The sequence below is a fragment of the Choristoneura fumiferana genome, chromosome 5, assembly GCF_025370935.1.
Source record: "Choristoneura fumiferana chromosome 5, NRCan_CFum_1, whole genome shotgun sequence".
NCBI classification, from domain to species: domain Eukaryota; kingdom Metazoa; phylum Arthropoda; class Insecta; order Lepidoptera; family Tortricidae; genus Choristoneura; species Choristoneura fumiferana.
This window is the reverse complement of record NC_133476.1, coordinates 20,546,898-20,562,051: the sequence shown is the minus strand read 5'-3', so window position 1 is coordinate 20,562,051 and position 15,154 is coordinate 20,546,898. Positions and strand designations below refer to the sequence as shown.

General features: G+C 37.8%; 1 protein-coding gene across 1 annotated transcript in view; it reads right to left on the bottom strand.

Moving 5' to 3' along the window:
- Positions 1–102: 102 nt before the first annotated feature.
- The window catches only part of LOC141428402 (uncharacterized), a 38,355-nt gene continuing 23,303 nt past the window's right edge, over positions 103–15,154 (bottom strand). The window contains exons 2-7 of the mRNA XM_074088392.1: positions 11,460–11,633; positions 8,331–9,116; positions 7,284–7,456; positions 6,342–6,988; positions 1,007–1,191; positions 103–479 (exon numbers count right to left, since the gene is read on the bottom strand). Of these exons, the coding sequence (XP_073944493.1) occupies positions 180–479; positions 1,007–1,191; positions 6,342–6,988; positions 7,284–7,456; positions 8,331–9,116 (2,091 nt within the window). The 5' untranslated portion in view covers positions 11,460–11,633 and the 3' untranslated portion in view covers positions 103–179. The remainder of the gene's footprint in view (positions 480–1,006; positions 1,192–6,341; positions 6,989–7,283; positions 7,457–8,330; positions 9,117–11,459; positions 11,634–15,154) is intronic.

Sequence of the window (15,154 nt, the reverse complement as noted above, 5' to 3'; positions counted from 1 at the left end):
GTTTTAATTAGCGTGCAAATGCAAAATAACAAGAAGATGAACGTGTGATTATGGCTTTTCCATGCAGTCCCTTTTCAAAAAATATGGAGAGTTCATGGAAGATGAAGTTAATTTGCCTGTCTAATTCTAAATTCCAAATTCAACCATTTAACCTACTGTATGTAGTGCTGTTTGTTTTCTCATACACTTACCGGCGGTCTAGGTCTCTCAGTAGTTGTAGTCGGAGGTTCAGTGGGTAAATCGGTAGGCGGCTCGGTAGGCGGCTCGATAGGCGGTGTAGTAATCGGCGGAGGTATCGGTCGCCAGGTAATCACGGGTACTTCGTTGTTCACCGTAGTCACCTCCCAAGAACTATTAACCGTAGTCACTTCAGGCATATCAGTGACTACTTCAGTAGTCTCGTTGGAACAACTACGCGTAACCATTGTAACGTCAGACTCGACACTTTCGTCGGTTTTGGTTTTTAACTCCTCGCCGGGCTACAATTAGTTGATTGATGTTAGTGCTTGATGAATGGTAGCGGTTAATGGTAAGTATAGAATATTGGAGATAATGATAATAAGGCTACCACTTTGAAATCCAGTTTCCTCCATTAAATGATTGTGTAAGTTTTCCACCAATATATTATACTTATTCATTAAAATGGAATGCCTGCTCAAGGATGCATTATGCAACATGCAAGTAAATGTAAATTAAAAACGTAATAAAAAAAGCTAATAAAAATAAAAACACCAAATATTTTACTTCCTCAAAACCTATGAGTAATATATTTTAGGAAAGAGGTATGTTCGAGCTCAGTCAAGTCTTTAGAAATGACGACACCATATTTTAAAAACTAACCAAGTGAAGTCTTGAACAAAATACACACAAAATAACTTGGCGCCTACATAAATCTCAATTCTTTTGTCGGTGAAGCCAACAACGACAAATATTGTTAATATTGAACTTGGCTCTCATTTCACATTTATGTTTTGATGGTGTAAGTTATTTTTCGCTTGTTACTTACCACAATATCTGGTATTAGCGTCGGCATTGGCAGGTACACGTCAGGCGACACTCGGACTGAGGTGGTGACAGCGGTGGAGGGGAGGAGCTCGCAGTCTGCGGCGGAGGTGGTGACGAACTGTACGCCTTGGTTGAAGTCGCCCACGCAGGTGTAGTTGCGGCAGCCCGCTGTTACCACGGAGTGCCCTGGAAAGTGGCGTTCAGAACGTTCAAGAATGGGCTAAGAATATTTTTGGTAGTCGTTGTTAAAATGACAAAAATGAAACCTTTACAGATCTTATTTATCATCATCGCAGCCTATTTACGTCCCACTGCTGGGCACAAGCCTCCTCTCAGAATCAGAGGGCTTGGGCCGTAGTTCCCACGCGGACCCAGTGCGTTGAATCCATTGAATTAAGTCAGAGGTGTGTGCAGGTTTCCTCACGATGATTTCCGTCACCGTAAAGCTCGTGGTAAATTTCAAATGTAATTTTGCGCATGAATGAAAAACTCAAGAGTTGCGGGCCGGGGTTTGAACCCACCAAACCTCTGCTTGAGAGGCGATAAATCAAACCACTAGACCACCACGGCTTTTTAGCATGAGATCTTATTGGCATGTCATTTTTATTAAGGGATGTAGACCCTGATTACCTTTAAGGTCTCTACCCATTACACCGTATCATATCATGACCGTAATAGGAACGTGTCATGCAAAAATATATTCTTCTTAAGCCGCGTATCCATTAGAGCAGCCTCAGGCCGAGCACCGCGAGCCGAGCCATATTTTGTCGGTTTTTTGGCCGTGCTCAAAGGAGCCTCAGTCTGAGCCGTGCCTTTGGCAGCGTCTCCACTTGCGCGGCCTCGGAGCGAGGCAGCCGCTCGGCTCGAGGCTGCCTCTAGTGGATAAGCGGCTTTATCGAAAAGTATGAGACTATGCCACTAGCACGTTTCCTAACCAACCGGCGCCGTCGCGTGTATGCGATTGACATTCCGTTCCTGAAACGTTCCTATTAAAGTCATGGCATAATACTGTGTAGTGTGTAGAGCCTTTAATGAGCTGTCTATATCCTAGTAACCATGTTCGTCTGTATGAGCACAGCAGATTCTTACTAGCAGAAAGCTGAATAAAATTTGACATCGGTTATATTAAGGCATTGCTCACGAAGAACGTAGAAATTTATTACTGGAAGACTCACCAGTCTTCAGTCTTCTCAGGTCACCACCTGACCTGACCTACATAAGATTACCTTTAAAGGGTCAAATGGCGAAAACAATAACACAATATAGGTATGTAATTTATTCAAGACAAGGTAAATTGTGAAGTCCATTTTGTATTTGTCTAGATGGTACCGTGTTTTTAACCGATTTCAAAAAGAAGGAGTTTATATGTTCTAATGTTTGTATTTTTTATGTATGTTCACCGATTACTCAGTCAATTGTGGACCGATTTTCAAAATTATTTTTTTATTCAAAAGAGTATTCTTTTGAGGTAGTCCCATTGTCACCAAGTCAAGGTCTGATCATGGGATCCTATGGAAATCGAGGGCAAACCTCAAATTTTATAGGCACACCTATGGCGATTTTGGCATTTTTAGCATTAAGTTGAGCATTTACATTCAGAAAGTATCATTTGGTAACATGGACATGATGAAGAAGACGTAGATGACCAATGGAACTCGTCAAAGGTAAGTAATGCTCGCTCGTCTAAAAACGATCATGATTAATATACTTCTAAGAATAATAATTATTATTCGTAGATATACCTAGATAAGCGACTAAGAAGAAGCTTTAAGTCAATGATTCTTTCGAACTAATCTGTTGCTGAATCCAGAAGGTAGCCAACGGAACTATGTTATAAAACAACGTAACTAAGTCATGTTTGGGCTTAATGGGATCGTTGTGAGATGTTCTTTGGCTACAAATCACTAAAAAGTGAGAAATAAAGAAAAAAAAATACAAAAAAGTAAAACAAACTCCAAAAAAAATAACAAAAAATGGAACCGACTACAAAACCCTTGTAAATATTTTTCTAGGTACCTACTAGCTCGAAGTCGGTGACTCAGAACGACTCAGCAGGGGGGATTGAAACCCATAGTATGTAGGTGAGGTAGACGACTATTGTTCCACTCCTGCTGACTCGTGCTAAGGCACCGACTTCGAGCTAGTAGGTACCTAGAAAAATATTTTCAAGGGTTTTGTAGTCGGTTCCAATTTTTTTTATTTTTTTGGAGTCAGTTCTACATTTTTGTTAAAATTTTTTTGTTCATAATTCAAGTAGGTAAGTCTGAACTAAAATCCCTATTCACTAATACCTGTCTAGCACTCCATTCATAGATCCTTCTTTTCCCCTGTTTTTTGCGGTATTCGCCATATAATTATATGCACATCCTTATGCCTATTTTGACACCATAGAATCACATTTCATCACCTTACTCTAGTAGAACTTAACGGAATATTTTACGAGTAAGGCTCTATTTTGTTCTTGACCTATGATAATTATTAGTTTCATGATAAGCCCCTCCCGCCTTGCATGTCAGACGGTCGAAGGACTTTTAATTCGTTTGTGCAATGAATAGAATTGGATTATAATGACAGACCAATGAGTCAAACTGACATTGGCGACAGCAACTTGTGTACAAGTGTGGTGAAGGAGGTACTTCGAAGCGGTTCGGAAGTGAATTGCTATTTACTACCTCCGTATCTATAGTCAATACTTATCATTAACGTATTCATTGCGCCCGTTAACGCAAATGTGTGTCCACAGGCTGTTAATGAAAGTTGTGAAGACGCATCCTGCTTATTCCCAGCAGCGAAAGCATTGAATAAGCAATAACAGTTCCTTTTGAATCTTTAATCCAATTTAAGATTCTCTGAATTTAACTCTTTTTAACCGACTTCAAAAAAGGAGGAGGTTATCTATTCGGTTCTATTGTTTTTTTATGTTTGTTACGTCAGAACCCCGTCATTTATGAACCGATTTGAAAAAAATATTTTGCGTTCGTTTAGGAATGTCTTCGATTAGGTCCCATAAGCACCAAATCAGGATCTGATGATTGGATCTTAAGGAAATCGAGAGAACTCTTCAAATTTTGTAGGGACACCTATAATAAATTGGATATATTTAGTAGTAAACTCCTGCATTTGCTCTTGAAAATCATCATTTAGTGAAGTGGAACTGATAATGAAGACCAAAGTTGACCATCGGAGTTACTACTCAATAACAAATATTTCACGGGTCGGATTTAAATTACTTTAACACAGTTGCTAAGCAATTTATGCTCCTCGTAATGCATATGGTAAAACGGGTGGTGAAGCAGCAGGACTCCTCAATAATGAACGTCTCTGCATCGAAAAAAGCAATCTTTCGTAAAAGGTGAAGAGCAGTTGATATTAAACTATTGTATCTTAGACAATTTACACTAAAAAGCGTGAATAAAATTTTTTTTATAAAAAAAATTGAACCGACTACAGAACACATGAAAATAATTTTCTACCAGTCTGAAGTAGGTCGGTGCCTCAGCACGAGCCAGCAGGAGTGATTGAAGCCCAATAGATAGGTGCGTAGATGAGGTAGATGATTATTAGTCCACTCCTGCTGGCTCGTGCTGAGGCACCAACCGACTTCAGACTGGTAGAAAACTATTTTCATGGTTTTTTGTAGTCGGTTCAATTTTTTGATATTATTATTATTATTAGATAGTTCCTAATGCTGTAAAGTAAATTTTTACTGGCCGGTATTATAAATCCAAAGTTTTCTATAAAAAAAAAACAATCCAAATGTTAATTTCAAAATAAATAGTCTTTATTCTTCGCTGCGCTCGACATTTGCACCGCTGCATAAGTAAGCGACAATTTCAAGAACCGTAGGGCATTTAATTGCCGACTAAACACAAAATGGAACGATTAAGCCTCTTAAGATGAAGAATTACTCCTGACCCGCAATTAACTAGTACAAGATAGACTCGATCTAAGTACGTAATTATGTCATAATTTTGTAAATCAAAGAATGATTGCTGTGATTATACCGTATTTGAAACATGAAATGTTTATCATGAGACCAAAAGCTTTGGTGTTCTGGATTTAAAAAAAACGGCCAAGTGCGAGTCAAACTTGCGCACCGAGAAAATGTATAAAATAAAACTTGAGAAAACTTGTGGGATAAAAATTAACCCATTTTTAACCTTTTTTGGTTAAAGTGACTTATACAGCGTGTATTTTTGATAGTACCTCAAACTTTAAGGGCAGTTAGTGAAGGCCCTAATAATCACATTTTATTATATTTATAAAAAAAATGACTTATTATTTTCCTTACAAAATTAATTAGCACACAATGTATCACTACGCGATACTACTTTGTTTTTATTCAAAACGTCGCACTTGTTGACGTGACAGCTGTCACAGAACGTTCTCTCTCGTAAAGTATTGTACGCATTACATTGCTGCTCGAAAATATTTCAAAAAATAATTACGCTCTGGTAGTTAATTCTAAATTAACAATTTGTTTTGATATTGCTTCACAGCACTTAAATCTTCGTCTGGTTACAGTTTGAGGTAGTATCAAAAATTCACGCTACTATTTAGATTAATTGCGATACAAAAATGGTAATAACCGGTAATACTGCTACTGTTGGTGATTTTCTTGTATCAGATGTTATTATTTTACAATCGTAACACTACTCCTTAACAGCTTATATTACGAACCATAATTTCGCTCTGTCGCCTTTTGACCCCTGATGCTCTGAACTTGGTACTCGGAAACAAATGAGGTAATTTGGTACAATTACTGGGAGCAATGTGCACTATAAAGGACTCTTTGTATCTCTACACTGTCGCAGTAAAAGATGATTAAAAGCTTTATCATTATTATAGCACTTATTTTGTGTGCTATTCAATTATTTGAATGATGCCGAAAGTTTCATCATCATCATAATCGCAGGCCTCTACTTAGAATGAGAGGGCTTGGGCTGTTGTTGCCACGCGGCCCCAGTGCGGGAACTTCTCACACATCATTGAATTGCTTCGCAGGTTTGTGTTGTTTTTCTTCACCGTAAAGCTCGTGGCAAGTTACAAAGGTAATTTCGTACATGAATTTAGAAAACTCAGAGGGTCAAGCCCGGGTTTGAATCACGATCCTCTGCTTGAGAGGTCATAGGTTAAACCAGTAAGCCACCACGCCCAATAGTATACGTTCGTGTTATGGATAAAGTTAGCAAAGACCAATCAGAGGATAAATTCAGGCAGTGTTTGACTATTAAACTGCTTATAGTAAGCTGGATACTTTCCTAGTAATGCACACAACAATACCTACTTGTCTCCACTACTACAAACAACTATGTACTTAAAAAACATTGACTTACCTAAAGGAACGCGTCTCGAAAATGGAACTAAATCATCATTCCTATTGCAGAAATATGCCGGCTTCATATAAATGATCTCCAAATCCTCCCAAAATCCTGGAGGTACCGCTCTCATCTTCGGGTTCATTTGGACGTGGAGCAGTGCCGTCTTTCCGTCCAAGAACAGCCTCTTTATCTTAATCAGGTAAATCACTTCGTTGTCCTTCCAACCGGACCCTTCTGTTGAATCTTTGAACTTCTGTAGAGTCTCCTCAGCCATATTCGGCTCGTCTACAGGGACCTCACCGAATCTCTCGACATATTTTGTTCTGTAGTAAATGTATTCTTTTAATTTTTTCTCCCAAACGCGATAAATTTTGTCGAGGTTTTCAAATCTGTATTTCCTTTTCAGTCTGATTTTGATGGCGTACAGGTTTTCGACGTTGTCTTCTCGTACGAGCAAGGCTTTGTTTGATTCTGATACGCGAAAGTTTCGGGAGTCGATGTGGATGCACCAGTAATGGCCGTCAGCAATCGTCTTAAGAATGTATGTGTTATCGTCTTGACGCATCTTTTTGATGACGGAAGGGTAGTATACGATGGAATCGGTGAAACAATAAATATCGGATTCGTCAACACTGTCGTTTACAGATAAAACGATTTTATTTCTGAAAAAAAAAGGATTTTTAAATCTAAATGTTATGTTAAATGTTATGTTAAATCCATTATAACTTCATCCTTAGAAACGAATCTGTGGGAAAGTCGCATAAACTGTATAACTAATATACGAGAAAACAACATAGAGATAAGCAGCGTGGGTTGTGATCGATCTCTTCAACATGTCGTCATACATGAATTTGTTATTAACGCAAGTGCTGTAACTATCAAAATAATCTGTCATAATACCTTATATCTCATATTTGTATGAAATAACTAGTTTACGCTACAACAACAGCAACTTACTCGACAACAGTGACGTTCAAACTAACATTGTTTAAATGTATGGAACGTTCGCAGATGACATCTCTGAATACGTAAGAACCGTTCACGAGGTGCCAGGTACCATCGCGGAGGGCCACCAGCGATGTGTTCAGAGAGAAGTCCTCATCTTTGAAATTCCATTCAGATTCTGGTACCTAAAAAGTAAGGAGCATCTTAATTATTTCTTACTTCATGTATGTACAGTCGAACAAATTGAATCATGACCGAAGGTGGAACCACGGTGGAACCAATTAATCAATTTCACTATGATTTCCTTGAGAAAAGTATGAGATGTCAACATGACATTAGTAGCACAAAGGTTCCACCCTGAGTCATGATTCGAATTGTTCATATGCCAGTACGTTCATCCTGCTAATATTATAAATTCGTAAAGTTGTACGTCGTGCGTGCATGCATCCGTGAGTGCGTGTTTGTGTTTGTTATTCTTTCACGGTAAAATTTGTGTGCAACTAAAACTTTGTGTTTGGATAAAGCTTAGGATACAAATAGCTGGGTGTATGGAAGAACACACTCCAACAAAAACACGCTATAAAAACGTGTCAAGTCTCGAATGAAGTAATTTGTTTATAAAATGTAGTAAAATCTCATAAACAGCCAATCGTAGGACGAGGATGTAATAAAACGAGTAATTTTAGCTAAGATGTGACCTTTTGTGGGCTTCCATACTACTGGTGTCGTTGAAAATATTGTAGAAGTCATCGGTACTATTACAAACTCTCTTTTTTGAGTTTGAGTTAGAAAACAACGGCCAAGAAATAAGGAAGCCCACAAGAGCCAAATTTTGGCTACCTAGCATGTCCCCAGACAACCTAATTTTTATATCCCGAAATCTCAACCACTATATTTAGTGACATTAAATTAGGCATTTGATTTTTTGCCCAAAGTTAAGAAAAAAACAAAATGTAATCGTTGAAAATTGCCACGGAATAAAAAAAAACTAAATTTCAATTAAAACGCCAGATCTAAGCGAGCGAAGGCGCGGGTAAGCTAGTTGATAGCAATACTTACTAAATTACTACCGTCTTCATCGTTAACCCATCTCAAATTATCTCCCGATATCATTTCGATGCCCAAAGGACTAGTCCAATTAGTATCCACTACGTGCAGCAATGGATTGTTAGCGTATCTCCATCCTCGTTGCAGCAGCGCCCCTCCTCTTTTGAGGCACAAGTCCTGACCCTGCCTCCAATTAGCTCTGACCCCTCCACCCCCTATACCCGTCACGGGAGTTAAACAGGTCGGCTTTGGACTCCAAAACCTGTAGTAGTCAGTCAGCTCCCCGCAGCCGTCACTCGTCATATCGCCAGCGTCAGGGTAAGGGTGCACAATACAATAACGATAATGCCTCTCATTGCATCTCGCGGCAGTAAAGTTGCTCACAGGGCTTATTATTACGCAAAGTTCTTCATCTAAACCTAACGCAGGATTAAATTTAACATCATACGTCGATGTTAAGACAGATCCAGTGGTATCTGTGAAGGACCAATCTATAAAAGGCCCGCCGGGGTACAAGGATTTGTGGCCCGACCAAAGATCGACGTTTGACCTGGTGAGGTTGAGACTGTAGTACAATTGGGATGTGTAGAGATTGCCCGCGCAGTCCTCAAATGAATCCTCAAAGGCTTCAGGTCCTTTGAGCCGTAAGCAATACGGTTCTTTATGTTTTGAGTAAGCTAAGTCAAAACCTATTGGGCATAGTGGTGATTTCTTGGGTTTTCCCAAAACTACATTGCCCCACGCTACGAGGGCTATGGTAGCAGCCAACACGACGGTATCCCGATGCGGCAGAGGCATCTGAAACAACAAAATGGCGAATGTTTTCGTGTGATCTGCCCGCGTTATCTAATCGCGGTGTTAACGAGACCAGATATACACAATCAACCACTTAACGCTATTACACGTATTCCGACATTATTTACTTTCATTATGGAAATAGGGGAACATTGTTTTCTGTGGGAGGATGGTGGTATCTGAACTGAAAAAATAGCTAAGTCTGGAACAATTTACTTGCAAGAGTAAGATATGTGATATTTCAAATATCATATATATATCTGCCTAGGTACTTCGCTGTTTTATTTTTATTGAAACCAAAGTTACTAAATACAACATAAAACTAAAACAAATACTATTATACTTTTATTTTTAACGCTTTTATTTTTATTAAAGACGAATAAATATTATAATTTATTATTATTAAACGAATGTTTGGCTTTGTATCGTAATTAGTCTATAAAGTGTACTTAGAACTTACTCTGACTACCCGCTAAACCCCGTAAATATAAGTACTGACGAGAAAATAAGTATAACTGGACTCCCACTCTTCCTGCTTGTAAGTAGATATAGTGTGTCACATCAAGAACATGACTGGAAATGGCCCTATTTTTTTACAAGCTTTTTTTTTACTTTTATGAAGGTTTACCTAATTTTTGTACAATTAAAAGAAAGCAAGACAAGTTGCTCAAAAATATCCCTCTTCACTTTCCAGCTACCTTAAGTGAAAAAAAGAAATGTCTATTTGCTCAGAACACGCAGGTCCATACATAATCAGCATGCAAAATTACAAATCGTACAAATCATTAAATTACATTAAACTGCGCATTAATGTGTCACTATGCTCCAAATTACCTACAAGTGTCGAAGTCGCAATTCCGTGCTTACACAAAGAACTAACTCCTGTCAGTCCACCTAGTGGTAGGCCTGCCAACGCTTCGTCTTCCGGTTCGCGGTCGCCATCGCCACTCGAAAACTTTTCTCCCCCAATGGTTATCTGTTCTTCGAGCGACGTGGCCCGCCCATTGCCACTGCAACTGGCATATTTAACAGCTATGTCAGCTATGTGTGTATGTGTGTGTATGACTTTAGTTCTTTGACGAATTTCCGTATTCCAGATTCTATCGCGTAAAGAAACTCCAAGTAGCTCTCTCTCCATAGCTCGTTGCGAAATTACTGCGTTTACTCGATGATACATGGCAAATTTTAACAGTAAACCGAATCCATTAGTCAATAAGCATCAAAACATCAATAAGTTAGTAATTTTCCTATCAACTATGGAGCCACGGTGTTATCGTTCTAAGAATTTACAATCGACAGTTCCCATAAGCGGCTCTATAATACTGTGGTTGTTGCATGGAGCAAATTAGAGCCCTGGCCGTTTGACAAAATAACTGCTAAAAAGTTTGACCTTATGCCGGCAACATTCTAATTAATTTGAGTACCACTCATCTATCGCGGTGTACTATTGGGTATACATCTACGAAACTGAGCTTATAATGTTATGGAATATTCGATCTCTGTACGTAGATATGTGCCTGGTTCAGGGGCATGCCGCTGACGAATGCAACGTCAGAGACGGTGACGCAACGGGGTCACGCCGTTTTGCCACCTAAATCATCATCATTATCATCATCCTAGCCTATATACGTCCCACTGCTAGGCACAGGCCTCCTCTCAGGATAAGAGGGATTGGGCCGTAGTTCCCACGCGGGCCTAATGCAGATTGGGAACTTCACACACACACCATTGAATTGCATCGTTGGTTTGTGCAGATATCCTCGTGGCGTAAAGCTCGTGGTAAATTTCACATATAATTTCGCACATGAATTTTACCGGGGCTTGAACCCACGATTCTCGACTTGAGACGCCATAGGTCAAACCACTAGGCCACCACACCTTCCTTCTACTACTTACTATTATAATAGAGTAACGTACTTAACGGCCTGGCTGGTTAACTGACAGCCCAAACCACTGAAACTACAGACTTAAAATTTGGCTCACATATACCTTGAGAGAAGCGTGAAGAGATTTTTATGAAATTTCCACGGACCAGAGAGCTAGCGAAGTAAGTATGTATTTATTCTTCCGCGGGAACGAAACTACGATATAAAACTAGCTAAACAACAATGAAAAGATGACTTGAGCTGCATATTTTCCTGCATCTTATTATTTGAAGTACCTAAATAGATATGCTTCGTAGGCCGGAGGCTATATCTTAATGCACTAGAAGTCACTAGACGCAGCCATCGATAACTTCTGTCAAACGATAAACCGCGAGCTCCCGCGAATTAGGAAATACGCGAACGCGGGAAACGAATAAGCGAATGCATCAACAAAATAATATTGTGAAGCTAATTCCCTTACCGTTTTAATGTTCACGTTACTAAACCAAAACACCCATTCAGCAAGGTTCTAACAGTGACCATGTCTATTCACGACTGCAGCTCTGGTCTGGAAGTGTTTTACTCGTGGTAGAAGAGTGGCGAGTGGAACCTTCTGCGTTCAATTGGCTGTGACGGTGCCTTGGATTCCGATGAACTGAAAAAAAGAAAGTAACACGTTACTTAATTCAATATATCAAATCCTACGAAGGCACAGACATATTCATGAAATAAACAGTAAGTGCTAGTCGGATTCAGTGAGAGTTCAGTACTTTAAAGGCATGCAAAATTATTTAAATTTCATAGTACACAGTTAAATACATAGGTACACAGTAATTGACCAATTGTAGTATATAAGACTAAAAACTATTGATTAACTTGCTACTCGGGTTTTAGATAACAAATCTTTAAAGTCCAGATTCGTGTTAAATTTCAACTTTTGTGCTAGTCTTCGAATATTTTGAGCAAGCAAAGTTGATATAAAGTGTGTGAACGAAATTATAATAATATTATTTTTCATCGTTCTGGCGAATTGAGAGACGGAAGACACGATTAATTAGTAAAAAGAAGCTCCAAAGTAACTTCAAAGTACTGTAAAAATTCATACCTACTACAAAAAATTTGAAAATCATTTTATTCATTCGTTTAATTCACTTTTTTAATTTGTATAAACTTTTGGGCCGCATATGTATGGGCAGAGCAAGCATGGGAAATTTTTGGATACCTCATATTAATAAAATTAAGTTTAAGAATACATCTTGACACAAACGAATTAATTCAACATAGCCTGAAATTTAATCATATATTACATAGGTAATCAATGAAGTATAATAGGTAGGTATAGTGGTAGGTATCCTTTCATTTTGCCAAAAAACATTTTTCTACGTATAAAGATTCGTTTCACAAATGTTTCATTTGGGCAAAAGCATTTTATTCGAAAACTACGAGCTATTCAGGATTTATTACAAGACTATTATGTACTAGAACTACATGTTTAGGTTAGATTAAAAAAAATCCTGAAACATTTCAGAATATTTAAAATGCATTTGGTTAAATAAAAATTTGTGAAACATTCTTTTGGTTAGATATTATAGTTAACCAGACATACAATAATGCGCATGCGTGCATAAAATTGTTATTAGATTTGGTACAGTAAAAGATGACGAAACATGTCTCAAATTGAGGCATTACGCAGCGTAGAAATAGTAGCAAAAACGGCCATTGATCGACGTTTCCAGTTAATGATGCGTGATTGGCATCAGCTCAGGAATTCCACACGTCGTCGCACTTGATACCTCCGATTGTAAACACAATTACTGATTTAGATCCCGATGTGTATCCGTCTGTCATTCATCAAAAGTATGCATTTTTATTACCTATAACGTGTGGGAGTGAAAATGAGTTTTTCCTGGTAGTTCAGGAGAATATGCGTCAGAATCAAATTCCGCTTAAATAAAAAAAACATTGTAGTTTAAATAGGGTCTATACATAAATAAATCTGTAGGGGATTGGTAACACTTGAAAATTTATGTAAAAGCAAGTCTTGTTTACAAATGCGACGATATACCTGCACACTGTTTCGCATGACCCATGTATTTTTTTTTCTTTCTCCACCTTCTGTCACGCACAAATGTTTTTTTTCTTTCATTCTCATGCTACACATACTCTACTTCTATTTATTTACCACTAGTTGTTGCCCGCAACTTCATTTACCAAGAAATCATTTATCGCGTGCGGAACTTTAAAACTTTCCGGGTGAAAAAAACTATCTTATCTTATCACAATCGGTTGAGTAGTTACGGTCGTTTCCATAACTTATGTATCCACTTTTTACCCGGCTGTTCACACTACTTTTACTTTAAACGTCAAAGCGCAACAAAATAATTATTCACATTTATAATATTAAAAAGATAACACTTAAGCGTTTTATAGTTTGATAGTGTTCAAGATTTAATTGAAGTCCTATGAATCACGAAAGGCGGATTATCTCCTAGCCTAGCGTGATTGTGTCCAATCGATCTGAGCGAAGCAAATAGTTGCGAAAAACGTTTTTGCGGCGTAAGCCTTAATAATGTCCGGTCACTTCTCATTCAGTTTATGATATATTTATTTTGCTTAAGGGTTCTTCATTAAATCGCACACACTTTAACAATTTAACTATTTTTAATTATCCATCATGATGAACGTAGCTAGAAAGTTTTGCTAACGCTTGTTTTAGTTCTAATCTGCTTTATTTATTGTTGTTGTTGTTTCTTTAAAAAAATATGGCTCTGTCCATCGGAGGGCAATTTTGCCAGTGTCTAGTAGGTTTTGCCGTTGTACGGTAAAAAAATCTAGAAAACGAAATAGGAGAGGTAATGGATGAACGATGACAGCGCGAATCCTGTTTTATTTATTAATGTCAAAGAATTGACAAAGTCAAAGTCAAAATATCTTTATTCAATTTAGGCTATAACAAGCACTTATGAATGTCAAAAAAAATCCACCACCGGTCACAGACCATCGTCACCGGTTAGATCATTTGTCATGTGGTTTTCCTCCAATCCGTATCATTTTTATCTTTATCTCATGAATTTTCAAGAGCTACCTGTACATTGACATCCATGTATTTATTTGTGTGAATGTCGTCTGTGACTAACGCTATTGGAAAATAAAACTTCCCCCAAATCCGTTGAGGTCACCGCCAATCGAGATACGACTAGGGTTGTCATAAGTTAGGATTTGTCCTGACATATCAGGATTTTTGATCCTTCGCCGGGATTACGGCGGGACTTGGCCAGTGTCGGGGTTTTTAGAAATAACCTGATTAAATAAAAAAACTAAATATACATTTTCATGCATGATACATTTATTACAAAGTTTGTGCAGTTTTTAATTATTAAAACGAGAAATTAAGATTAATAAACAATCAACAAAATCAATAATAGGTACTTATTTTAAATCAATTTGAAATAGAATAATTACAGCTAAAAAAATCTTAATCAATATTTTTGTTTAAAGTTCTAGTTACCTTCTGCCATTGTTATTTGGTTTCAATTATTAATCAAATCGTCAGTAATTTTAGGGTGATGTCAGGATTTATATCAGGACATTTAGTGTTTTCATTGGTAACCCTAGATACGACTAGCTTACTGTAAGTGACATTATCAGAATGTCTATACTGTCGATTCACTGCCTGATAAGAAAAACAAAGGTTGAGCAAAAAACCGTCCCGCCTCGCCGATTGTCATTTGTCGCATTCGAAGCATTTATTGTAAACAATAGTACTTTTTTCATTCAATGGAGTAATGTATAGGTTGTTCGTGCCCTGTAGGTACATTTTAAGTTTCATTTTTGTAATCACTCAATTTTCAGGTTAGGTTAGTTAGTATATCCTCCAGCAATTCGATTACCTACCTGACTTTTCACGTAAAATATATGGTTGTCAAATGATTCATTTCCTATCCTATAGAGACCCATAGATTAGAATAGATTAGTTTTATAAAAATCCTGAAGTAGGTAGGTACTTACAGTTTCGAAAAAGATCGCTCGTCTCATTTGAAACGGTTGAAAAATGAATCATTTGACTTTCTACAAGCTTTTATGTAGTTTCACCATTATCGTTGTCTGTCTGTCTGTAAACAAATCTTGCAAGTTAAATTTGACCAACTTCCAGTAGTCACAATATAACTGACAATA